This window comes from Euleptes europaea, chromosome 14 (assembly GCF_029931775.1).
Source record: "Euleptes europaea isolate rEulEur1 chromosome 14, rEulEur1.hap1, whole genome shotgun sequence".
Taxonomy (NCBI): Eukaryota; Metazoa; Chordata; class Lepidosauria; order Squamata; family Sphaerodactylidae; genus Euleptes; species Euleptes europaea.
In genome coordinates, this window is record NC_079325.1 from 55,782,028 (window position 1) to 55,809,401 (window position 27,374).

Genomic DNA, 27,374 nt, shown 5'->3' on the forward strand with positions numbered 1-27,374 from the left:
ATCAGAATTGTAGGACAAAGTTTCTTAAACTGTGTGTCACGACCCCATAGGGAGTTGCATAAATGAATGTGGGGGTTGTGAAAAATTTGGTAACAGTAAATGGTAAAATTATATGTGTAAAAGAAGAACAAAAGAATTGTTTTAAAATAAATTTCTTTATGATTTATTATTAGTAAATGTTTGATTCATATACCTATTTTATATACCTATGTAGCCGAGGTCGTGTAAAAATTTCTTGGGCGAAAAGGGGTGTCAGGAGCAGGCCATGAGGATGGTATGTGGTAGTGTTGTTGTGCTGCTTCCATGTGCTGCTTCCATGTGCTGTTGTGCTATTCTGTCCAAGCCCCGTTTTTAGTCTTCATAGATTCCCATACTGTGGGAATCGCCGAGTGCTCCTTCCTGCCTGTTGGAGGGGGGGGGGTTGCCTGGGTAACCGGTTATCTCCTTTTGCTCTCCCATATATGCTGTGTGCCTTGCCTTTGACCCTTACTAGTGTCCTTTTGAATATGGCTTCTGAAACCTGTCGATTCTAACCAATAAAACTGCTTTCGTGGATTTGCCGTCTGCTGAAATCTGTTTATGGGTTTGCCACAGGGCTAGAGTTTACATTAGGACACTAGTCCTATCCTTACTTGCTGACCTTGGCTGGAGCCCTGGAGGGTTCGCCTAGTCACTCGTCTCCTCGGTTTGGGGTGCAGGACAAGCTCCCCGAGGACCCCGACTTTCTGCGTGCCGTCTTGGAGGAGGCGCAGCAGACTTACACGAAGTCCACCCGGCTGGTTGGGCTGGTGATTGATCAGTGGCGTCGCCTGGCAGCGGCGACCCCCTGGAGGACTCAGGACGCTGATCTACATGCCCACAACAACCTTTTGGGGCTAGATACTTTGCTGGAGGAGGCCCGGTTGGCGCAAGAGGACTTTGCTCTCCTAACTCGGTTGTTCGCTGATCTTACGCTCCGCGGGACGCAACAGGAGTCGGCGGCCCCAATTCAGGGGCCTGAGTTCTGTTCCCCAATGGCGGGGGCTCAGGGGGAAGACGTTCCGCAAACTGTTCCGGATCCCGCCCTATGCCGCTGGGAAGCACAGAACGCTGCTGCCAGGACAGTCCTGGTTCTTGTGGATTTCACTCTGACCACGGTGACGGCGGTCGACGTCGAGAAGATACTAACTCCTGAATTCGGTCCTGCCTCTGCGGATCTGGCTCAACAGGTCCAACCGCTGTTGGGCCAGCACAAGGAAATCCAGATGCTCTTGGAGCAAGCGGCCAAACCAATTGTGACGGCTGCCGCCGCTGACAAACTCAAGGCGGACAGAGCGCTCGCTGACCGGAGGCGTGCGGAGGAGCAACTGTTGGATGCGGCCGCCGTGCGGGCGCGGGCAAAGGCAGGAACTGGAGCGCGGTTGATAGTTAGCGGGGGACTGGACTTTCCCCTCATTTTCTTTGGGCTCCCTGGAACCTGGCCTGCCCCGGGAAATGGCGCGCAGGCAACTGCTCACCTTTGCTCCTGATGTGCAAGAGTATTCGGAGGAGGAGGACTTATATGCAGAGAAGGGCAACTGGAATACGAACTACCGTGTCAGCCAAGCCCGACGGACTGGGGGGGCTGAGGAGGAGATCCATGCCTTGAGGTTTCAAAACCGAGAGCTGTTGGATCGTATGGCCTGTATGCAGGACCAAATGGACGTGTTGATGTGTGAGTACGGTCGCCTGCAGCGAACTCAAGGGGCGCCTGCGCAGGCACCGGTCCCAGGCCAACAACCCCCGGGCCAGCAGCCTCCGATGCAGCCGGCTCCGGGGCAGCCGGCCCCGGCGCAACCGCCTCCGGGGCAGCCGGCCCCTGGTCAACCACTGGCACCACCACCAGTGGGACCGATCCAGCCTGTGGTCCCGGTCGTGGCAGTGGAAGCAACCCCGTTTGCGAGTGACATTTGATGGCTCCGCGGACGCTTTGCCCTGTTTCCTACACCAAGTGGACAGTTACATGAGAGAACAAGGGCATTCCTTTCCCACGAAAGACAGCTGAGTAAGATTCGTTTCCTCACTTTTGACTGGAAAGGCTGCAGAATGGATGGTCCTCCAGTTTGATATCCGGGCCCGCTCCATACGGTCGCTTAATGAATTCATGCGAGCGTTGAAAAGACGTTTTGAGGATCCATTTCAAGGGGAGAAGGCCAAAGCAGCCCTCCTACAACTCAGTTAAGGATCCTCCTCAGTCCGAGAGTTTGCGGATGAGTTCCAAAGACTCGCTAATAAAATAGTGGATTGGACTGAAGCTACCCGGGTGCATTACTTTCGAGCAGCGTTGCATCCTGAGATTCTAAACTGGGCATACATGCAGCGAGACCCAGCCATCTTGGAAGAGTGGATTTTACTGGCGGAGGAAGTGGAAAGCCGCCGCCAGTTTATTTCCCTTGCCCGACGGCAGGCCAGGGAGGGGGGAAGCCAGAAAAACCCTCCCAAACCTGCTGCTCCTCAGGCCCCGCGGAGGCCGGCTCTACCTCCACAAGACCGAGTGTTGCGGTTTCAAAGGGGAGCCTGCCTCGTTTGCGGTGCCAAGGGTCACTTCGCTGCCACTTGTCTGTCATGTCCGGGACTGCCGAGTCCCACTCCCAAGCCAGAGGGGACTCCTCGCAGGAGAGGACGCGCTCGGGGGAGAGGCACCGCAGCCGAGCGGAGCATCGCTCCAAGACGAAAAGCGCCCCCAGCTCTGCACATCGGAGAAGTGACAACGGACCTTTCGCCAGCGGACCTGTCAGGGTCCAGGATTACAGTTACTACTCCTGGGGAGGGCAGCTCCGCTTCTTCAGAGGAGGGTGACCACTGGAACTCCCCAGCCCTTAACTTGGAGTCTCCCTCGAACAGCCAAAAAACGGACTGGGTCTGCGGTAGAGGGAGCGATACCGCAGACCTCCGCAGATATTCCTGCGAAACCCGAGGCTCCTTTCATGGTGAGTGAAGTAGAAGAGACTGTGTATGTACATGTGATATTACGGCATTATAGAAAAGGTCCTCAATTACAAGTTAAGGCCTTAATAGACTCTGGATGTGCCCGCTCGTTAATTAACTAAACCACCTTTAAGGCGCTCCAAGTGAAATCAGTCCCTTTGCCGGCACCTGTTCAATTTGCTCAAATGGATGGCAGTGATTTCAGGGGGGGGCAGTCGACCATCGCATTGATGGAGTGGCGATGGGAATTGGCCACCATTGGGAACAAATCAACTTTACTATTGTGCCCAATGTTCGATATGCTGTGGTGTTAGGAGCAAATTGGCTCAAAGGACACAGTCCCATCATAGACTGGGAAGCTGAGACTTTAACGTTCAATAGCCCGCAGTGTGAGTTACACCGATATGAAGTGGCCGTTAAAACCGTAATCAAACCAACTCCTGCCCTGGCCTCGGACACCTCCAGTCCGACCCAAGTGCCGCCCGAATATAAGGACTTTGCAGACGTGTTTAATGTGCAGGAGTGTGATGTGTTACCCCCTCCCCCACCGCCGGACGGACTGTGCTATTGATGTGGTGGGGAATGGAAAACTGCCAAAGAGTAAGATCTACCCAATGAGTCCTACGGAACGGACGGTGCTCCACGAATTCTTAGACAAGAACTTGGCTCGTGGTTTCATCTGACCCTCCACCACGCCCTATTCGGCACCGGCTTTCTTCGTGCATAAGAAAACAGGAGGTTTGTGTATTGACTTTCGAAAACTCAGTGCTGTTAAACGAATGCTTATCCCATACCCCTCATTTCTGATCTCTTGGGACAATTGAAGGAGGGACACATTTTCACCAAATTGGACTTAGTCGAGGCTTATTACAGAGTCAGAAGCCGGGAGGGGGATGAATCTCTGACAGCCTTTTCCAGTTGCTTTGGGATGTTCGAATTTATGGTGATGCCTTTTGGATTAAAAGGGGCCCCGGGGGTCTTCATGCAACTCATTAATGAGATCCTCCATGATCTACTGTTTAAAGGAGTGGTGGTCTATTTAGATGATAGTCTCATTTACTCTAAAACCGTGGATGAGCATGTTGCCTTGGTTCGAGAGGTGTTGCAACGTCTCAGACAATCAGCTGTATGCTAAAGTGTCTAAATGCGAGTTCCATAAAAAGCAATTGACTTTCCTAAGATATATTATCTCGCACCAGGGACTGACTATGGATCCTGAAAAGGTGCAAGCGGTGCTCAGTTGGGAACCACCCTCTACCCGTAAACAGGTCCAAAGATTTCTCAGGTTCGCGAATTTTTACAGGGCATTCCTCCCACATTTCACTCAGATCGCGCTACCCATCACGAACCTCCTTAAGACTAAGGGAAAGGGGAATACAGCCACTTTACCCAATGCCCCGGTGGAGTGGACCCCCCAGTGTCAAGCCGCCTTCGATAGTCTTAAGCAGCTTTTTACATCCAAACCTGTTTTGCAGCACCCAGACTGCAATCAACCATTTGTAGTGCACGTAGACGCTTCCAACGTAGCGATGGGGGGGTGCGCTCCTGCAGCGGGGAGAGGATGGGCACTTGCATCCGTGTGCTTATTTTTCTAAAAAGTTCACTCAGTCCGAACTCAATTGGGCCGTTTGGGAAAAGGAAGCCGCTGCGGTAAAGCATGCCCTGACAGTGTGGAGGCAGTTTTTAGAGGGTTCCAAGGTGCCTTTTGAAGTGTGGTCTGATCACAAAAACCTAGAGGCCCTAACGGGGGCTCGCAAGCTGTCCGCGAAGCACGTGCGGACTTCTTTGCCCAATTTTGATTCGTCCTAAAATATGTACCAGGGAAGCAAAACCTTCTGGCTGACGCTTTATCCAGACTTCCCCAATATCCCACCAAGGTTGATCGGCCCACAGAGTCGCTCTTCACCCCTGCCCAATGAGGTCTATTGCCCACCTTAGCCGTACAAACCCGTTCTCAGACCCGATCCCCACCGCTGCCACTTTTGGTGAGAGGGGAAGCCCCAAGCCCGGATAAGCCGGCAGCGCCACCCGCCTCGCTTCCTCCTCCCCCTGAGCGACTGACAGCCACGGTGCGGGGACCTGAGCGCACGGTTCCCTAGGTGCGGGGACCTGAGCGCACCATTCAGTCACTCCCTGCACCTGTGTCGTCTCCATCCCCGGTCCAGCTGCCCGCCGGCACAACACCAGAGGGGGTGGAAGGACTGACTGATTCCTTTAAGGAGACTCTTCTTCACAGTTATCAAGTGGAACTTTCCTCACAGGCCCTTCCAGATACTCTAATTAAACGCGGGGAATTTTGGTACAAAGATTCTAAATTGTATGTTCCGGAAGTGTTGCGGGGGGAGGTTTTGGGTTTGGTTCATGGCGCCAAGACTGCAGGACATTTCGGATTTCTCAAGACATTGCATTTGCTACGGAGACAGTTTTGGTGGGCGGGCATGTGGTCAAATGTGGACACCTTCATCCGCAGCTGCCCCTTATGTGCAGCAGCCAAACGATCTCAGGGCAAACCGCCGGGACTTTTGAACCGTTAGAGACTCCCTCAAAACCATGGGAAGTGATTGCAATGGACTTCATGACGGACCTACCCCCTAGTGGGGGAAAGACAGTTCTTTGGGTGATTACTGATCTGTTTTCGAAACAGGTGCATCTTGTACCCTGCGCAGGTATCCCTTCCGCCCCGAAATTGGCCCGCCTCTTTGTGTCACATGTCTTCCATCTCCATTCCTTTCCGCGCAAGATAGTGACGGACAGGGGTTCAAATTTCGTGGCCAAATTTTGGAAGGCTTTTCTCAGGTTGGTCGGAGTAGAACAAGGACTGTCTAGTGCCTTCCATCCCCAAATGGATGGTCAAACTGAACGGGTGAATGCGGTGTTGGAATGCTATTTACGCTGTTATGTTAATTACCATCAAGATGATTGGGTAGACCTGTTGCCTTTTGCTGAATATGCTTATAATAATTCGGTTCACCAATCCACAGGGTTGAGCCCTTTCCAGGTTGTCCATGGTAAAGAGTTTGGCCCCGCTGGTCATGTTGATGTTTCTGAGGAGGAGGGGGGAGCTGACGTGGCCGAATGGGTGTGTTCCATTCAAACAACCTGGCAAAAGCTGGTTAAAAATCTGGAGCGAGCCAAACGAAAGTACAAGGCTCAGGCTGACAAACATCGCTCCCCCGGTAAGGAATGCAAGGTGGGGGATCTCGTCTATCTGTCCACCAAGAACCTACGATCCACCCACCCGTGCGATAAACTCAGTGCCAAGTACGTGGGTCCGTTCCCCATTTCCCGGGTTATTAATCCAGTGATTGTAGAACTCTCCTTGGCCAAGTCTCTACGGAGAATTCATCCTGTGTTCCATGTCAGTCTTTTAAAACCGTACATTCCTTCCCAAAAATGGCATCCTGAGCCACAACCCGAAGTGCCTGAAATGGTGGGGGGGCGGGGAGGAACATTTTGAAGTAGCTAAAATACTGGATTCTCGCATTCGCTATGGTACCCTTCAATACCTGGTCCGCTGTAATTATTTTGGTCCCGCCCAGGATGAATGGGTGCGCGCCTGTGATGTCTCCGCCCCCCGCTTGGTACAAGAATTCCATGCCGCCTACCTTCACAAACCCATGCTGGGAGGGTGAAGGGGGGTCTTTAGGGGGGCAGAATGTCAGGAGCAGGCCATGAGGATGGTATGTGGTAGTGTTGTTGTGCTGCTTCCATGTGCTGTTGTGCTATTCTGTCCAAGGCCAGTCTAAGCCTTGTGTTTAGTCTTCATAGATTCCCATACTGTGGGAATCGCCGAGTGCTCCTTCCTGCCTGTTGGAGGGGGGGGGTTTGCCTGGGTAACCGGTTATCTCCTTTTGCTCTCCCATATATGCTATGTGCCTTGCCTTTGACCCTTCCTAGTGTCCTTTTGAATATGGCTTCTGAAACCTGTCGATTCTAACCAATAAAACTGCTTTCGTGGATTTGCCGTCTGCTGAAATCTGTTTATGGGTTTGCCGCAGGGCTAGAGCTTACAAGGGGTCACAAGTGGAAAAAGTGTAAGAAGCCCTGTTGTAGGCAACCAGCTTATTTATATGTCGCTTTGCTCCCCAGTGGAAGTACAGTCTCTCTGCCAGCAGACCTTCTTCCCAGCTCCAAGCCCGGAGCCCTTTGTGGTTCTGCTTGTGCCGTAGGGTCATGCCTCGGGGCAGCTAAGGGTTTAAAAGGTTACCTGCAAGGAGAGGGCAGAGGTTGAGCTTCAAGGCAGCTGGCTGGTGTTCCGGTTCCTTCCTTTCCAGGCCCCCCTGGTGTCTGCTTGGGAGGCATCAGCATCTGCGAGCTCAGGCCGCAGGAGGTCCTCCCCCTCCGAATTACGATTGGACATAAAATAAAGCAAATGATGAAAGCAACTCAGTTCTCCCTCTCTCCTTTCTCTGCCCCCTTTTATCACTTTTTCCGCAGGTGGGGAGAACATCAAGAGCATAAACCAGCAGTCTGGAGCCCACGTGGAACTTCAGAGGAACCCACCTCCCAACACGGACCCCAACGTGCGGATATTCACCATTCGGGGAGTCCCCCAGCAGATCGAGCTTGCCAGACATCTCATAGACGAGAAAGTTGGCGTGAGTACAGCGCAGGGCTCTCAGGTTTCTCAGCTCCACCCTATTCGAAGGCCTGTGGTCCCGAAACCGCCAAGTGAGAGCAAACACCCCACGAGGTCATACCTTGCTTGCCGTACTCGATACATCAGGGAGCAAAGGTGGAAGGAGTTCCACCAAAGGGCTAGGCTGGGTGATTACTGCCATTCCCGTCATGCCGTGTTTGAGATGGTTACTTACCCAAAGCCATACTGTGGAAATCCAAAAGTCCAAATTACCTTTGGGGCTTAAAAAAAATAAACCATGATGTTGAGACCTTTTTGACAGCATGCTGTAAGCCTCATTTCTCTCCCCTCCACCCCTGCCTTTTCTTTTGACAGGGTACTAGCCTGGGGGGCCCTGGAGGCTTTGGGCAGAGCCCCTTCAGCCAGCCGCCTGCTACGCCTCATCAAAAGTAAGCTTTCCTGCTTGCCTTCTCATAGCCCTTGAATGCAGTTCTCCCCACCCCAGTTTATTATCTTTGTGGGCATATTGCACAGCATCTTCATTGGGCGTGGTTGGGCTTTCGCTGTAAAAAATAAATTGAGCAGTCCCTGCAATATAAAATTTCATGTGGGGAGCCGTGGGAGGGGGGAAGAGAACCAGCAGAGGAAGAATGTGCATTCCGCTCATTGATTCATCAAGCTTCACGTTGGCAGTGGACCGTGGCAAAGAGAAGTCTCCCCCCACCCTCATACCTGGGATACTTTAATTAGAAGTGCCGGCAGTTGATCCTGGGGTTTCCTAAATCAGAGTGGGTGGCTCCACCCTTGAGCCGTGGACCCTCCTGTGCTCGTGTACTTTGCATCTGGCCATTTTGTTAGGAGCAGATGGAGCTCTTTTATACAATTCCTGACCATTGGTCCATTTAGCTCAGTATTACCTACTCTGACTGGCAGCTGCTGAGGCAGAGAAGGGTCATCCCTAGTGCTTGCTACCTGAGAGCATGGGACTTGAACGTGGGACCTTCTGCATACAGAGCAGTTGCCCTGCCACTAAGCCAAGGACCATAATCTACGGGTGTGCTGTCCGGTATCCTGAGTCAGTGCGTCTAGCTTGGTTATTTTCTACTCTTGAGCGGCGGCAGCCCTTCAGGGTCTTGGGCAGAGGGAGGTCTTCTCCAACCCCTGTTGCTGGTGATCCTTTAACTGGAGATGCCGGGGACTGAACCTGGGACTTTCTGCATGGAGAACCTGTATTCTGCCGCATAGCCACAGTGGTCTGCAGACTCAGTGTTAGCAGTAGATGGGGGGTAAGGGGCTGGTTGGCATGGCAGAGGTGTTCCAGGAGGGAGTTTTGGGCACAAGGAGCAACAAGGGAGATGTGTGGAGTCATTTAAGAAATGGGGGGGAGCTTCAGAACTCAAGGGAGGATCTGGGAGGATGCCTTAAAGGTATCAGAGAAATGGTGGTGGTGCTGCTGCTGCTGGAAACTCACCCCTCCCTGTTTTGGTTGCCATCTCTTGGGTAACTGGGTAATGTTTGGGTGGGTACAGGAGAGAGGGCCTTTTCAGTGGCAGCCCCATAATTGCGGAACAACTTAAGAGCAGTCCTGAGTTGTGGCTTTAAATTTTTATTATGATGTTTTAATGTATTTTATTCTGTGTTATCTATATTGTAGACCGCCTTGAGCTCCATAAGGAAGAAAGGCGGCTACCATATGTTTTAAATAAATGAGTAAATAAATATAACTGCTACCTGGGTTCCTACTTGGACTGTGGAATTTGATTGTGTGTGGTGGGGGTTACATCATGACAGTCTCTGGGAGGTTGATAAGTCTGCTGGGCTTCTTGTAGAAGTGACTATTTTTGTGTTGGGGCAGTTGATCCTTCCAGGGGCGGTTGGTCTTTGAAGTGTGTGATGTTTTATTTCGTCTAATGTCTTGTGTTAATGATGTGGTTTACTCTTAAGCAGAATGTGGGATGTTCCATTTTTAAGAGGAATAAATGGAACAAGGGTTGGTTTGAGAGGTCCTCTTGCCCACAGAGAGTAAGGACTGCACGTGGGGGGACACACGACGGAAATCAAGTGCTGCCTGCCTGTTTACTCCAATGCAGCTCCAGTAACATTCAAAACCTCTGCCTGTGTGGTTATGGTGAATTGCCTATCATACTAGAGGGGTATATTGGGGGGGGGGGCACAGGGCAGGCAGCTTCCCCACCCTGTTCAGTTGACAGGTAAGCCATGCCTAGTTTTTTTGGGGTGGGGGATTAGACCTGCTTTTCGCACCAGTGCCTGAGAAATATGTCTGGTCTCTCCCGCCTCCCTGTACCATTATCTGATTTGGATGGTGCCACTTCGGGGAACAGGGCCCAGCCAGTGAGTAGCCGCTTTTCCCTGGCTCGGTGGTAAAGCATCTGCTTGGCATGCAGAAGGTCCCGGGATCAATCCCCGGCATCTCCAAAAAAGATCATTTAGAAAGTGATGTGAAAGACCTCTACATAAAATCGTGGAGAGCCACTGCCAGTCTGAGCAGACAATACTGACCTTGATGGACCCCTGGCCTGATTCAGTATAAGGCAGCTTCATGTGTGAGCCTTCTAAATAGGGTGGGCTCTGTGAGCCTAAATGAGCAAGTAAGCCCATCTGCATATGAAGGACGAAGGCAAGCTGCGCATTCCAAACATCAAACGCATTCATTCCTGCCAGGCAGACTTTCTTTGGGTAGGGATAGTGTTCGGGTGGGCTTGCTTCTCGGCTCCTGTAATCTGTCGAGGCCAACATCCTCCTGATCCAGGCGCTGCTTGGGACTGAACATGGCGCTCGTGTTACGCATTGGTGTTAAGGTTACTGTCTTGCATCTTGGTGAGCACTGATGATGGTTCGCTGTGCAACCCAGTGTGCATTTTGCACTAGTGTCTGTCCTGCTTCACCGACCCTCTTGCTTTGTCCTCCACAGCGGTCCTCAGGCATTCATGACGCAGAGTTGGGGTGGCACTTACCAGACGTGGCAGCAGCCTGGACAGCAGGTTCCAAGTAAGTTTATTGGGGCTACAGAACTGGGGGGAGGCGGCGGGCAGTCGAGCAGTAGAAGAATCGGGACGAGACTAAGCAGAGTCATTTTTTTCCTGCAGTGTGTGGAATTCACTGCTGCAAGATAAATTGGACGGTTTTGACTGTGGTTTAGCCAGCTAAACGGAGCCTAAATGGACAGAATACATGGAGGATAGGCCCATCAGTGGCTAGCTAAACGGAACCTCCATATTCAGATGCAGCCTACCTCTGTACACCAGGTGCTGGGGAGAGCCATTGTTCAGTTCAGTTTTTATTGCATAAGGCCAATGGCCGTTACAAGACATAATAAAAAACACCACAAAACTGGATGACAATCATTAATAAAAGTTACATTTTAGTAACAAATTAAAAGCTTTAAGGGTATATTTCTCTAACTCTCCGGATCCTATTAAATTCAGTACATAAAACATTATTAAATGGTTAACCTTCAGAGTTATGATGGCTTACCTAACATGAAATAAACAACAAAGCTACTGGGGAGAGCCATTGTAATCTTTGTGGCTGCTTTGCAAGATTCCACTGACATTTTGCAGCTGAATGCTAAGAACCTCACAGCACAGAATGAGTGCTGGAATTCTGGACTTTAACTTGAGATTGCCGATTTGGGGAGTAGATTGTTGGATAATTGAACTCTCCCCCATCCCTGCGAATCTCCCTACATTTGTTTTTGTGTGCTCCCAGATTCCCAGTATACTATTTTTGCTGCTTGCTGGGAATATTATCAGTCAGGGTAATCTCACCTGCACCTGAAGTAGTACAGTCCTGTGGTGTGATCCCTCATGCTGCCAAATGTGTGAAATGGCTCCAGGGCTGAGCCCAGTCTGATTCAGGAGCTGTGTTCTGACCACATAGAATCATAGAGTTGGAAGGGACCACCAGGGTCATCTAGTCCAACCCCCTGCACAATGCAGGAAATTCACAACTACCTCCCCCCCACACCCCCAGTGACCCCTACTCCATGCCCAGAAGATGGCCAAGATGCCCTCTCTCTCATCATCTGCTTAAGGTTATAGAATCAGCATTGCTAATAGATGGCCATCTAGCCTCTTCTTTAAAACCTCCAGGTAATGAGAGCTTACCACCTCCCGAGGAAGCCTGTTCCACTGAGGAACCGCTCTAACTGTTAGAAAGTTCTTCCACGTTGAGAGCTAGAGGGAGGGAAAGGTGCACAGCTGACCTAAGAATGGCACGCACCAAGCAAAAGATACTGTTGGGTGTTTCTAATTCAGAGGGAAGGAGAGGGGTTCCCTTCTTCCTGGGGATGCTGATATGGGGGGGGGGCTACACAGGCAACAGACAGACATGCTCATTCAGGAGAAGAGGAAGTGGGAGCCCCCACTAAATGGCTGCCTTGGAGACATGCCGATCAAAAATTGGCTACCCCAGCAGGTGAGGCAGTGACGACCTTTTAGGAAGACTTGAGAAGCAAGCAAGCAATTAGGAAATGTGTTGGCATACACCAAGTTGGAGGGGGGGTCACTGATCTGGCAGACAGAATATCCTATTGCTTGCTACCAGCAGTGGGTGGAATGCCACCTCCCAAACCACTCCCTTGTTGGGCTGTGTCATCTCTGTGGCACAAACAGAGCGCAAGATTCTGGCCGAGGGGTAATGGCTGTGCTCGCATGGTGCTTTCAAGCTGTCTGAGTGCCACGCGCCATCCCAGCGACCCAGCATTATGACCGGATTGGAACTGAAGGCCGGTGGGGGTGTGTGTCTTGAGTGAGCCCCGGAGCCCCTTAGCGTGTGGCTTGCTCTTAACTCCCCTGTGCCCTCTCTCAAGTCAACAAGGATAAAGTGATACACACCTGTCAAGCACCACTTCTCTGCTTCTCCTCACTCCTCAAAATACACTTTGGGTTTCAATGTGTGAAAGCCTCTTCCGGCATCTTTCCTACTGTCTGCCGCTCTTCATGCACTTCCTTCTGTTTGCAGGGGCTCCAAGCACCCTCCACTGCCCTGCTGTCTAACCACCTTGCAAACCTTCCGGACTAGCACCGGGGGCTGCCTGGCTTCCTTCTCTTTCTGTCCCTTCCATTTGCTGATGACCTCTTCTGCTCACCTGCAGTGGGGTGTGGGCTTGGGGGAACAGGGCCTGTGCCTCCCTGTATGACTAAGCGACTTCACTCTGACACATGTGCTTAGGACCAGAGGTAGTTCCCCTCTGAGCCACCACCAGGACCTGCTGTGCCACTCAACAACGGTTGTGCCACGCTTCTGCTTTCCGTAGGCTGCAGACTCAAAGTTGCTTCTTATAATAGCAGGATCAGAGGGTCAAAACCTTCTGGCCCGCCACAAGCCTAAATATCTCCAAAAACCCTTTAAAAAACAGCTGCTCTTGGCACACGTGTGAGTAGTACAGATGACCTTGAGGAAACAAAATCGGCAGCCAGTGATATAAGAAAGTAGTGAATTTTGGTAAAGATCTTGATGCTGGGGTCTTTGGCCTGATGATGAACCCGGGTGGGGGGAGGGCTGCCTCATATTCTGCTTTCTGGGCATCCTCTTGGCCGTTTGCGGCCAAGCTGCAGGCTCTAGTGGGGGTCATGGTGGGTCAGGGGGACAAGTAGAAAGCACGCTGGCTTCAGGTCGGGTTCACGGGTTTCTTCTCCTCCTGCTGCAGATCACAATGGCACCCAGTCAGGCCAGGTGGAGTTTACCAAAGCGTGGGAGGATTATTATAAGAAACTAGGTAAATAATCTAACTCCTCTTGGCCTGGTTTTCTCCCCCCCCCCATTTATTCACTTTATTTTTAATCACAAACACCCATCAGACTTCATTTCATATGGCTTGAGACTTGCACTCCATCGGTGCTTCCACCTTCTGTAATGTCACATAACTCAGGGTGCCGTGCGTGTGCTATGATTCCAGAAGAGCACAGAAAAACCTATGTGATGCTGTGTTTGACCATGTAGCTGTGTAGTTCTACTTCCTGAGTTTTGGTTTTTGAAACCAAGAGCAAGTTTCTAGCCCTTGAGAACATGTGAGCAACGCATGCTGGAATCTCTGCAGCCAGGAGTTTTCCCACGGTTGGGGGCTAGGCTCCCAAAGTTCCTTGTCCTCCCTGTGAGTAGCAAAATCAGAGCGAAACATTAAAAATAACATCTTAACAGTGCAAGAGAAAAGCAACCTGGCCTAATTCCTTCATTTACACAAGACCACGGGCTCGGCGTAACACTTGCGATCTTAAAAAAAGAAGAGTAGAAATTTGTGAGTGCGTGAACCCGTGTGTGACAGCTGGGTTTTCCTTGCAAATGAAATCTCTTGCGGAACATAAAGTTTTGTTTGCAGACTGTTCTCCTTTCTAGTCCTTTCTTCAGAAAGCATTTGGTTGCCCCCCCCCACCTTCTCCCGATAGTTTCAAACCACGTCCTCTTCCACTTTGCACATGGGGAGAGAGGAGTGGCCTCTTCTCCCCCCACTCCAGTGTCCTCTTAGTTTTTAATTACTTCTCCACCTCCACTAAATTAGCCAGCCCCAGGGTGAAAACACTTTGCCATGAAACACATTTTTTTTCAGCGTGGCCTCTCGACCTGCCTGTAGCCTGTAATTCTGCTTGGAAGAAAAGGCGTTGAAGGGGGCCTTTGTTGGCATTAGGGGGGGGTCGCCATGCTGGCCCTGACCCCTTGCGAGGGGAGTCGCTGACTTCTAGCTTTGGTGGAGCCTTCTAAGTCCACCACCTCATCCAGCTTTCTCTTCGACCCACTTCGCACTTGCAGTGTGTGATCTTTCCTGCTTCCCTCCCAGCTGTTCCTGCTTCAAAACACCTTCTCTGGAGCCCCTCTTGCAGTGGCCGGGTGTTGGGTCTCCTTGGATGGTCAGAAGCCTCTTCTCCTTCCTGGTTTTCCTGCTTCATGTTCCCCCCTTGCTTTCCTTCAATGCATGCTGCTTTCCTCATGCGTGCATTTTCGTTTGCCCTCCACCTGAATATCTGGCGCCTGGCTTGTATTCTTTATTATGTGCTTCCTTGTCAAGGGTGGGGCGTGAGATGAATTCGGGGGATATTGTTGAAGTTAATGCTGTTGTCATGGGGGATGGGGAGCATCTAGTTCTCATGGATCCCAGGGCAGAGACAAAGGTAGCCTGCTGCCAACTGTGGCCTAAAAATCAGGAAGCAACCCCCCCCCCCAGTTCCCACTGCTTCCTCCCCCCCCTATCAGGAAACATGCCTATAACAGTTGCTGTTCAGAGATCATCACAGTGTCAGATGCTCTCTAAAGAGACCAATCTTGGCTGTGCGTCCCCCGTCCTCCCCTTGTGCATGGCTCAAACTCAGCACTTCCGCTTTCTCAGCAAACTAGTGTTCTGTGAGAGCCACGAGCTACAGCTTGTTCTTTTCCCTCCAAGCCAGGATTAAACCTCTGGTGTACATTTACAGCACCCCCTTTTGACAAAGGATTTGCATTGGCTACTGTTTTGCTTCTGGGCTGAATTCAAAGTGCTTGTTATGATCTTTGAAAGCCCTGCAAGGTCTGGGTCCAGGGTATTTGGCCTGCCTGCTCCTGTGTAAACCGACCCAGTTACTGTGCTCATCATCTACAGCTCTATCCCACATTCCATTGGCATCTGAAATGAGGCTGGGTGATCATGCAAGGCGTGGCTTTTTCTGTGGTGGCACCACCATTATGAAACATTCCACAGAAACTCAACTGGTGCCGTGTTTACAGAGTTCTAGGCTAAGGAAGGCCTTGCATTACCCAGGATTTCTGTTCATTTTGAAATGTGATCTTAATATACAATTGTATTTTTAATTGTCTTTAAGCTCCCTTGAGCACTTCTGGTGGGAGGGGTAGGATAGAAATGCTTGAAGTAAAATGTTCTGTGTTTTGGAATTCCAGTCTGGAGAGCAAAGAACTGGCTGTTGCGATTCAGGCAAAATGAGAAATGCAAAACTGTTCCAATTTTTTTTTTTTGATCCACGCACGAGGGGAGGGGGAGCTCGTTCATGCCACAGCCTTGCATTTGAAAACCCCAGTGACCTGCTGAGAAACATAGAGGCAGGTGGTCTTCTCCCAGAATGAGTAATCTCACCCTTGCATGCTCCTCTGATAGAGGAGTCAAATGTGCCTCTTGTTTTCATTTGTGGATGGGGGAAAGGTGCTTGGAAGTCTGAGGTGTGTTTTGGGTTGGATCCTGTGGATCCGAGCCTCTTATATCAGTGAAAGACTTCTTGCAACAGAGAGAACTGTCACCATTAGCAGAAGAGATCCGTGGGATCTAACTCATCTTCTAGTAGAAAAGAGCAAGAGTCTAGTAGCACCTTAAAGACTAACAAAATTTCTGGCAGGGTAGGAGCTTTTGTGAGCCACAGCTCACTTCTTCAAAGTGAGCACCTTACAATAGCACCTTAAAGTAGCACCTTTGAAGTAACACCTTAAAGACTAACAAAATTTCTGGCAGGGTATGAGCTTTCGTGAACCACAGCTCACTTCTTCGTAGAGAGCTGTGGCTCACAAAAGCTCATACCCTGCCAGAAATGTTGTTAGTCTTTAAGGTGCTACTGGACTCTTGTTCTTTTCTACTGCTAGTGACAGACGAACACGGCTACCCATCGTGATCATCTTCTGCTGTTAGAGGAATGGGATCGCAAACCTAGCAGTGCATACCTGAGGTCGATACTGGCTTTTGACCCCTGAATTAGAGGCTGGCACTGAGCGTGCCCTGCTGTTGCACTTTGCTAGGTGGAATAAATAGTTGCTTAGGCACAGAAAGAGCCCTGCAGCTCAGAGTGGTCAGCTGCAGTACTGCAGTCAAAAGCTCTGTTCACAACCTGAGTTCAATCCCCACCGAAGTCTGTTTCAGGTAGCCGGCTCAAGGTTGATTTCAGCCTTCCATCCTTCCAAGGTTGGTAAAATGAGTATTTGGCTTGCTGGGGGTAAAGCGTAGATGACTGGGGAAGGCAATGGCAAACCACCCCGTAAACAGAGTCTGCCTCGTAAACGTCGGGATATGATGTCAGCCCATGGGTTAGGAATGACCCGATGCTTGCACAGGGGACTACTACCTTTACCTTTAGGCACGGAAGCAAGTTCCTGTGCCTTCAAGAGGTGCGAAGGCAGCAGAGGTGTGCGTGGCTGCTCAGAAACCTGAATAGGTCTCCTGATGAGCCATACTGGGGACCAGATTGGGTAACGGAGAGGTGATTCCTGAAGGCTTCAATATCTAATTGTGGCCTAGTTGCCACTGTGGGGGTAGGGTCCCCTGGTCCCCTGTTGCCACTGGTGTGTGTGGGGGGGGTAGGGTTGCCAGATCCAGGTTGAGAAATTCCTGAAGATTTGGGGATTGAGCCTGGGGAGGACAGGGACTTCTGCGGGGTACAATATCCTACAGTGTGCCTCCAAAGCATAGATTTTCTTCAGGGGAACTGATATCTGAGTTTGAAGATGATGTGTAATTCCAGGGGATCCCAGATCCCACCTGGAGGCTGGCATCCCTAGTGGGGGGTGGTAAGCCTGGGCTGTACCGTTTGGGCCTGCAGACGGAGGCTCAGGTGACACAATTCTAAAGCACCAACAAAGTTCCCTCCACACAGAAGATGCAGATGTCAGGTGAAGGGGAGCTGGTTAGTTGAGCACCTGTTTCCCTGACGAGCTGCCTTTCTGTTCACGGGGAGTTCTTTTAACAGCCTCTCAGCCCTGCAGACCCCTGAGCCTGGTGCCAAGCGATCTGAATCCAGGCCTGGATTGCCCGCCTTGCAGAGAACCAGGCCCAGAGAGCTCTTCCCAAAGGATTGTAGGCATTTCCCCCTCGAGGGTGTTTGAAGCTTCTTTTTCCTTTGCAGAGTGGGAAATAGGCAGAGGGGTTCTTAGCACTGCAGCAGAACTTGGGGGCAAAGTGGAAAGGGAGGCATGTTGCGGGGGGGGGGGACAGAAGCAGCCGTGGGCTGCTCCAGGGGCTCCACATCCAGATGCCCCTCAGCTTTTTGTGCATAAAGTAACCTGCTTCAGAAAGTCAGGTGCCAAGACCAAGCCGCCATCTTCTTCCCAGTACCCTTTCCTCTCCACTTCCAGTACGGCTTTCCCACTGCAGCTTGAACAGAGGACGCTGTGGCCTGGACTGCTTGGCACGTTACCAATCGCGGACATCCCATCCTTCCGCAGCTCATTTGGGAGCGCAGCCCGAGGGGAGGGACCACATCAGTCAGGGCTTCTGTTCGCCTACCCTGCTGGTTCTTGGACAAGAGAGGGTGTCCCGGCCCTGACGGACATCTCTCTTGTGTCGTCTTTGTGCAGGTCAACAGACCCAGCAGCAGAACAGCCAGCCAGATTACAGCAAGGCGTGGGAGGATTATTACAAAAAACAGAGTGAGTTGCGATGGGCAGAGGAGGGCGCAGAGGCCGGGTTTCCTGGACAGCGGGGTGCTAGCGGGGTGCTAGCGCCTCAGGGTGGTGGGTCTCCAGTTGCTGCCCCTTCCTTGATTTGCTCAAAAAGGGGCTCTTCCAGGTTCTGTCATTTCAGAATAAAAAACCTGATAGTGTGTGTTTGCTTGATACAGTCTTCTCTCGCTCCGCCTAGTATTTGAAATGCTTGACACTTTCTTTGTCAGCCCAGGGAATTGGCCAGGGCAGTGGGAGGAAAAGTTAAAAAGCACGGGGTACCATGGACCGGCTCTTAAGTAGGGAAAGGCAGTGGGGCAGATAAGCAGGAATCTACGAGCCCTCCAGGCAGAAGGGGGAAAGGCGCATTGTGTATTGGAAGCTGGGGGGGGGAGACGGGGACGGGATCTGATCTTCAGAGCGGGGCCAGTGGTGACCAACTGTTCTGTCTTGCTGCTGCGCCCATTTCCACCCAGTCCAGTTTGTGTAGAGCATGGCTGGTGTCTACAAATCAGACCCGTTCCACGGGGCAGGGGCTGCTGCAGAATCCCCCCCCCCAGCCAGTTGATATATCAAGCCGCCTTGTGCCCTCTTCCAGTTAGGCAGTCCTTGCCCCTGTGCTGGCACACCCAGGCTTTGTTTTCCCCGCCCAAGGGTAAGCGCTGCAAGCTGAATACCTGAAACGTGGTTAAGGATTGGCCACAGAGTGTTAGACTGCTGCATCCAGTTGGCTTCTGATCAGTCTGCATTAGTTTATTTGCTTCATTTATATCCCATCTTTCTCCCCAACGGGGATGCAGGGCGGCTTACGTAATTCTGCTGTCCTCCATTTTATCCTCACAACAACCCTGTGAGGTAGGTTAGACCACAAGTGTGTGACTGGCCTCAGGTCACCCAGTGCAGGGATTCAAACCTGTGTCTCCCAGATCCTAGCCCGACACTCTAACCACCACACTGGCTCTTGAGCATGGCTAAGCAAGCCACTGCGAAGCCAGAATCCCTTCCGGTCCAGCCTGCCTGCTCACAAAGTGCCTGGCAGGCACCTGGGCCCACACACATCCCTGTTCAGGGACATAACTTGTGGCATAGCTAACCTGGGCAAAGGCAGTAAGCCACAGTTAACGCTGATCGTGGTAAAAGTTGTGTCGGGGGGGGGGGGCTCGGTAACCGTGTTCCAGCTCCCTGTCCTTCTGACAGTGTGCGTTTCTCTTTCTCCTCCAGGTCACGCCGCTACTGCTGCTTCTCAAGCAAGCTCCCAGCCAGACTACACAATGGCCTGGGCAGAGTATTACAGACAGCAGGCGGCTTACTACGGGCAGACATTAGGGCAGGCTCAGGCCCACAGCCAGGTGGGTGTTCTCTTGGCTTCTCCCGTAGCTCAGCCTGCTTTCCTGATCAGCTGTCCCACGTTCGGTTCAGTCTTGCTAATGTCTCCTGGGATGCCCAAATGTTTGTACGGAAGGGGGCGGGGGGCAACTCCTTGTTCCCAGACATTACCTTTGCTAGCATGAGAAAAGAGCTGGAACCCAGCAGCACCTTAAAGACTAGCAAAATTTCTGGCAGGGTGTGGGTTTCCATGAGTCACAGCTCACTTGTTCAGATACAGCTGGAATGTGAGTCCATCTATCCTTAAGTAGAGAGGAGTGAATTCAGACACCCAATGACAATAGCATGTAAATGTCAATACCAGGTAAATGACATTAGCTGGCATTATTGGATCAGGTGTGATATGCAGAGGGGGTAGTAGGCATGGAGAAATCAGCATTGGTCATGAGACAAGAATCCCAGATCCCTGTTCAGTCCAGGAGAATGCATTGACTTGAGCTTCATTATTTGTTGTAATTCAGCAGTATTGGAATGAGGTAGACAAGACAGGAGAAATAGAAAAGAGCAAGAGTCCAGTAGCACCTTAAAGACTAGCAAAATTTCTGGCAGGGTATGAGATTTTGTGAGCCGAAGAAGTGAACTGTGGCTCACGAAAGTTCATACCCTGCCAGATATTTTGTTAATCTTTTAAGATGCTGCTGGACTCCTGCTCTTTTCTGCTGCTAGTGACAGACTAACATGGCTATCCATTGTGATCTGTTGCCTTTGCTAGTCACTTAGAAATGAATCTAACTCACCGCAGGCCAAGCAGGTGTGGCTTAACCATAGTGGATAGTCCAGCTGCCAGCACAAAAATTGGGGTACCGTTTCATTGTCCTGGCTGTGTATTTTATGTTTGAATCACGTGCCTTCAACAGGAGTCCACCCTCTGCATCTCTGCATGAGTCCTTTTAATTGGATGCCTTCAGAAGTGACTCATACAGACAGGCCAGATGCAGCATCTTCTGAGAGGCAACTTTGCCTTGTCTGTGTAATAGTGATTAGTGTCTGTTGTCTCCCAGCAGCAGCTGTCTGAAAGATGAGGATAGATCAGTAAATCATACAGAGATACAGCAGGCAGACTCCTCTGTTGCAGTTGGTCCTCACAGGAGTTTTTATTACTTGTGAAGCTGTAGCCGTTCTCACAAACCACGCTTCTGCGTCCTGGCTGAAATGATAGTATTGACAGGGTGCTGCCCTTGGTAGCATTGGTCCTTGTTAAGTCAGGTCAGTGTAGTTCCTTGTCCTGTCGGTCCTTTAGTGGGGACAGCATGTGTGGCGCTCCAGGCCTGTTGAGGTCATCCTGAAAACATGGCAGAGGAACAGTGCAAACTGCTAGGTCTTTCAGCATCTTGAAGCCACTAAAGCAAAATGGAGCTTCAGTGTACAGGGGCAGCATACCTCTAAATATCAGATGCCGGAGGCAGAGTACGGCTGGCTGACCGCTATTGGAAGCAAAGCAGTAGATGAACCTGGGATCAGTTCCAGAAAGGAGCTCTCATGGTCTAAGCACTTTCCAAAGGATAAAAAGGAAATCCCGGCCCTCATCCCCTGTTTGCCATTATTTTTAAAGCAAGTTAACAAAAGTACAAAAAATTGCAATCGTGCTGTATAATGTCTAGACTATCAAAAGCAAACAGCAATTATGGCCATAACATAAAGTTGCTGCTTGCTTCTGATTATTTCTAAAGCATGCATGCGCCTGAGGAAAGTCACACTACACTGGTTCAGAGAACAGCCACGTTGGTCTGCAATACAACAACTGGATTTGAGTCCAGTAGCACCTTAGAGATCAACAAGAGTTTTGGGGTGACTCTCACGAGCTTATACCCCCAAAATCTTGTTGGTCTCTAATGTGCTCCAGGACTCGAGTCTAGCTGCTCCACCACACGTGGCATGTTTTTGCCTCCAACAGGTCCCCTGCGGCAGATTCTGAATCTTTAGTTTTCCTGGCTTTTCGATTCTCTAGGGCAGCAGTAGCTGCCCTTCAAGCAATGAGGTGCTGGGCTCTCCCTGGCTGCGATGCCGTTCTCAGAGCATGTGATCGGTGTGACACTAAAGCTTTTACTTCCTTTTCCAACCTGCCCCAGCCAGGCACGCTTAGAGAAAACGAAGCTTCCTGCTCTCGCTTCTCCCTTTCTGTACTCATAATAAGTCCGGAAGGGCATCAGAGCCAGGAAGAATCACGTTACTGGCCTAATGGTACCTGCAGGCTGCCATGGTACCTACTTGGCTTAGTAGCTGAGATTGTGGCCCGTTTTCTGGAACCTTGCGCACTTGTGATTGCTAGGCCAAAGGGTTTTTGTGGACTTCTGTCCTCAAATTGCATGAACACGTGAAGCTGCCCAAAATGGAAAGAGAGCGCTGGTCCATCACGGACAGTATCAGCCACTTAGATTGGCAGCGGTTCTCCAAGGTCTCAGGGAGACGTCTTTCGCATCACCTACTGCCAGATCTTTTTAACTGGAGATGCCGGGGATTGAACCTGAGACCTTCTGCATTCCAAGCAGAGGCTCTACCACTGAGCTGTGGCCCCCTCCCTTATCAGCTGTCCAAGCTCTAAGAGGGACAGTTACAATAAAATACTTGGACAGCAGTCTTTCAGAGCTCATTTATTTCCCTCTTACGGGTACACAGATTAATAAGCCTGACGTTCATCAGCGTCCTGACCACTGTTACCTTGGCAAGAAATCTAGAAGCGACACTAGGGAAGGGCCAGGCTGGTGACTTTGCTGCGTCTGCAGCTTAGTGGGAAGCTGTCTGAAGAGCGGACGTTTCTCTTGGGCCGGGGAACAGCAGCTGCCTGGTTGGTGCCCAAATACTAGCAAAGTCTCTGATTTGATCTAAAAATTTACCCAGAAAGTGTAAGTATCTCACCCATACAAGGGTGCAGATATGCTTTCAAGCACATGTGGGTGATTGAAATCTTCGAAGGGTGGTTGAGCAGGACTTCTGGGGAAGGGGCAGAGGCTCAGTGGTAGAACATCAGCTTGCCATGCAAAAGGCCCCGAATTCGATCTTCGCCACCTCCAATTTAAAAGGGTCCAGTAGGGGTGATATGAAAAACCTCAGCCTGAGACCCTGGAGAGCTGCTGCCAGTCAGAGTAGACAAGATTGATCTTGATAGACTATTGATCTGAATCTGTAGAAGGTGGTTTCATGCATGTTCAGAGATTCTGCAGTTCTGTGGCTAGCAAAAACAAAAATGTTTTTTATTAATTAATACATTTATAACCTTGTCTTCCCTTGTGGCTCATGGTGGGTTACAAATTGTAATTAAAACCATCACCATTTAAAACTGACAAAATAGAACACCAAATAACCCCACCTTCCTCCAAAGATACCTGCAGTTCATACCCCATTAAAAGCCCTGCCAAATAAGATGGCCCAGCAGTCCTTCCTGAAGGTTTCGAGAGACAGAAAAGTTAAGGAAAATGAGAGAGAGAGATGCTTCATTCTTGTAAAGTCTTACATGCTCACGGAGGGTGGGCTAATCAGTGACTGTTAACGATAATAGTGAAATAGACTGCCCCTGTACTTGGAGGCTCTAATTAGCAGGAGGTTAACGGTGAATAGCTATTGAACCCCATCTTCTGTGAATTTGTCTAATGGTTTTTGAAAGAATAGAGAACCCGTTCTAGACCAGAATAAAGGGGGAAACCCCTCATCCAACATCTTGTTGTCAGCAGTGGCTGGCCAGATAACTATGGGAAAACCCAAAGCTGGGCATGAAGGCCACAGCCCGATACAGTTGTCTGGCTTTTTACAGGTATTCTGCTTCTGCACAAAGAGGTTCTATGTCAGGATATCAAATGCTGGGAAGCATTGATTGGGACGGCAGTTGTCTTCATGCTACGTTTGTGGGTGTCCCTGGTTGAGCACAGTAAAGAAAATGCGAGGGTCGGATCCCACTGGGCTGGTTTTACAATCTAGAGTTTTGCTGAGAATTTTTAACTGATTTTCCATTTCCTCTCTCTTGCAGGAACAGTAGGACAATGTCTGCGTGACTTTTTTTCTTTTCCTCCTCTCTCTTTCTCTTGGAATCAATGTGGAAGTAAACCTTTTTGTAACAGAGGTTTCTAGATTTGCAACATTTTGATGAAGACTTTTTGTTTTGTTTTTTTTGTGAAACACTAGTTGTTAGGATAATCTATACTGAACTTTTCTAAGAATCAGGAACAATTAGTAATGTACTAAACTTCATGGACATGCTGGGTAATTTTTTTTTGGCGGGGGGCTAATTTTATTCTCTTCCCCCCCACCCTTGGCTTTTTTTGTTTCCAAATTTGTAAGGAAAAAGAAAAAATAAATAAAAGCAAATCTCCGGGATTCTTTTTGGAGGGAAGCCAGAGAACAGCCGGCACCAAAATGTACCCCAGAGCTGTGACATTTCAACATGAGGGTTTTTGTGTGTGTGTCCCCCCCCTTGTGTTTTTAATTTTAAATCTTTTCTGTTGTAACAGAAAGAGGCTTGGAAGTCTTAGGTGGTATGTAACAAATTCTAAAAAGATAAATTTTTAAAAAAACAGTATTTAAATATTCTTAAATATGTAAATTCATTAAATATTTTACTTCTAATTTCTTGTATCTTGGCTGTCTTTTTTGATTTTATTGCATTTTTAAAAAAACTGAATTATGGTATGTATTGTAATTATGTGACTTTATCGAGGCAGTCTCGCTGTCTTACTGTCAGGCAGGTTATTGAGGGGGGGAATTTTGTAGGGGTTGTATAATTTCTAGAGATCTAAAGGGTTAATATAAAAAACAATGTTTAATTTTTTAGCAATACTATTTTTTTCCATGTCTCCGTTGTTGGTTGCATTTGTGTATCTAAGACCTCCAAGCTTGTCTTAAAAAATAGAAAAAACAAAACAAAATACCTTTTGTCTATTTCAGAAATAAATACTGTTATTTTTAATATTAAGAAGAAACTGCTATTAGTACGTTTAACAAACACTGTGGAACATTAAAACATATAAAATAGTAGTAGCTATTTTTTAATTCCAGGGTGTGTGTTGGCTTTCCCCCCATCATTTGTTTTTGTTTTCTTTTGGTTTTCTTTTTGAGTATTTTCTTATCTTAATATTTGTCAAAATTTACCTAGAGAAATAAATTGAAATCTAGTATTAACCACAGGTATGCGCTAAATAATTTTTTTGATTTAATAAAAGGGATAATATGGTTTCCAATGTTTACTGTAGTGTTTTCTTGTACAGATAACAATGTATTTTTAAAGGAGAAAAAAAACCCAGAAGTAAAGCTATTTTTTCTTGACATTTTTAATTGACCTCCGGGGACATTCCGTTTTGAAATGTACTGAAGTGACTGTTCTAAGATCCTTCCCCCACCCTTTATTTCTTTATAATGCTTGAAATGTCTAACTATACAGAGACACAATTGGATAATGTTGAGCATGATGTGTTTAAACAAAAAAATTGTTCTTTTTATTTGACTGACAGTTGCATTTTACACTCTCTATAATAAAAAAAATTCCACAAGGTGTCTTGTGGCTTAAGTATTAAATCTGTTTGGTCCCTGATCCTTTGCCTCCAAGATAGCCTGTAGAAAAACAGCTTCGTGGCGAACACAGTCCGAGCTTCCTTGGTTTGTGTGCGCGCCGTTTGGAAAGCCTTGGGAGGGGGGTTGATTGGTACTTTCCGTTTTTAGCCTGGCTGGCTCTGTTGAACCCTACTATATGTCACGTCAAAGTGCCATCTCTGTGTCCCTACGAAGGGTTTTCCTCTCCCAAAATAAGGTGCCGTGATAGTTAAGTAGCAATCCCAGACCAGAAGATTATCCAATGAAAGGAAACTTCTGTTAGTAGGACTGGTACAATGACGGCTTCCTCTGCTGGCAGGCTCCATTCCCTCGGTTGAGTCGATGGCACTACTGTTTCCCAGTCCTTCACACTCTCCTTCCTACTCTTTTATTCCCCATTGCTCCTTACAATAATATTTTTGCCTCCACAAACTCCTGGTAGTGTAGTCCTTTGGGAAGAAATTGGATTTCCTTTTGCCCGTTAATCATTCCGCCCCCCCAAAAAAATCTTTGCCTGGGACTCAACAAAGCCAATGAACGTACTGTGCAAATCTCTTCCTTACCGTGTTTCCCGTCTTCTCCCCCACGCAAAGAAACTTTTCGCTAGTTGCTCCCAACCTGGATTGGGGTGTACCCTCTGATAATGGTGCTGTCTACAATCTAGTTTCCTTTTCCACCCCACCCCCCAGCCACCTCCGCCCATTTACACTCCCCAAATACCCTGGCATCTGCTCGGCCTTTGTTTTTGTTTTTTTTAAGACGACCCCATCTGCAAAAGTGGCAACTTGAAGGCCCGTTGAAAGCCGGAAGAAAAAGGGGGGATACGGCATCTCTTAAATACACCTCCAGAGAATCAAGGCAGGCACACACATGAAAGATGGGATGGTAAAAGCCACTTGGGCAGAGAAGAGGGGGGGGGAATGGAAGAGGGAGAGAGGAGGTATAAATGCTGATGATGGGCATGGGAATTAGGGAGGGGCCATTACTGAGAAGACTTCCTTCTAATTCATCTTCGAGCTTAGTGCCAAAAGAGCACTTGGCAGGGGTCTCTGGGAGCAATTGTGTGATGATGAACCCTAAGGTGTCCTTTAATTGAAGAGAGAGTCCTGTTGCCCATCAGTCCAAGAGCCATAAATGGTTCGGGAGAGAAGACGAGAGGATGCATTTTCTTAAATGTATCTGTAAGTACAGATGAGTGACTCCCTAGTGAAATACCCATAATATGAATTATGGAGCTGGACTCAGATGCAACCTTCATTTGTTTGTTTGTTTTTAATATCGAGTGGGTGGGGCCTCCGAGTTTGCAAAAGGCCTTTGGAACCGGGCCAGCCATTAAAGAATGGCGCCTCACAAAGCAGGGTTTTTCATCAGCAGTCTGGTGTCAGGGAAGAAGTCTTAAGTGCTTGAAAAGTTACCAAATCCAGCGATCGATTTTCTCCCCCCCCCTTTCTCTCCCCTCACCCCCTCTTGCATTAGACCTGAAGGATTGTTGACGAAAAGAACGGGGAGTCCAAAAGAAATCTGATAGGTTTCTTCTGCAGCCCTCTGTCTTTCCATCTGTGTTGGCACTGGATCACAGTCAGCTATGCAGAACAAGCCTTGTCGTTACCAGAATTGCTGTTGACTCGCACTCGCGATCTGTGGTTCATTCTACCCAGTTTGCTGGAAGTTAACTATATTTAGCCCCCTCCTTTTTTCCACTTGACCTCTCCAGTCAGCGCTGAAATGCCCAGCTCCTCCTCTGAGGGCCTCCCATGCTACTTTCGAGTCCAAGCTAGATGCCTCTGGGAAGCTCAGAATCAGAGCATGAAGGTGGTGGCAGCAGGCATTCAGAGGTATACTGCCTCTGAATATGGAATCCCCACTAGCCTTTATGGCTAATAGTTGTAAGCTTGGTTACTTGGAGTTTGAACTAGAAGAAGAAGAGTTGGTTTTTATATGCTAACTTTCTCTACCACTTAAGGGAGAATCAAACTGGCTTACAATCACCTTCCCTTCCCCACAACAGACACCCTGTGAGGTAGATAGGGCTGAAAGAATGTGACTAGCCCCAAGGTCACCCAGCTGGCTTCATGTGTAGGAGTGGGGAAACAAATCCAATTCACCAGATTAGCCTCCACCGCTCAGGTGGAGGAGTGGGGAATCAAACCCTGTTCTCCAGATCAGAGTCCACCGCTCCATACCACTGCTCTTAACCACTACCCCATGCTGTCTAATTTGGTGCTTCATCATAACTGTGTTGGCCAATGGCTGATGTTATGAATCCCCCATGGTTTGAATTATACAGATCTATTACACTGGCAGAGGTGATTTCTTCCAGTGTCAGAGGGAAGGCCTCCCCTGCCGGAAGAAATCTCTGCTGGCGACATAGTTCTGGGGAACCTAACCCACATTTCTTGATGTGGAGGTAAGAACAAGATCACACATCACTTATTTTTATCATTGATGGTGTGCGCATGGCAAGCTGCAGTTCAAGCATTGCAGGTTGAAGTTTTGAAAGATTAAAATTTTGGCATGGTACTTCAGAACGTGCAGTTCATCTTTGTGGCTTCTATGCAGTCCTGCATGGGATCTGTGCTTG

At 49.2% G+C, this 27,374-nt stretch overlaps 1 protein-coding gene across 4 annotated transcripts in view; it reads left to right on the plus strand.

The window, feature by feature from the left end:
* Positions 1–23,271, plus strand: part of FUBP3 (far upstream element binding protein 3) — an 89,771-nt gene extending 66,500 nt beyond the window's left edge. For 2 of the 4 annotated variants that reach the window (XM_056860547.1, XM_056860548.1), the window contains 7 exons: positions 7,384–7,544; positions 7,901–7,974; positions 10,458–10,534; positions 13,197–13,265; positions 17,807–17,878; positions 19,112–19,239; positions 23,238–23,271. In XM_056860547.1, the coding sequence (XP_056716525.1) occupies positions 7,384–7,544; positions 7,901–7,974; positions 10,458–10,534; positions 13,197–13,265; positions 17,807–17,878; positions 19,112–19,239; positions 23,238–23,246 (590 nt within the window). In that variant the 3' untranslated portion in view covers positions 23,247–23,271. The remainder of the gene's footprint in view (positions 1–7,383; positions 7,545–7,900; positions 7,975–10,457; positions 10,535–13,196; positions 13,266–17,806; positions 17,879–19,111; positions 19,240–23,237) is intronic. The other 2 variants (XM_056860549.1, XM_056860550.1) reach the window with 1 other exon arrangement.
* Positions 23,272–27,374: the final 4,103 nt, after the last annotated feature.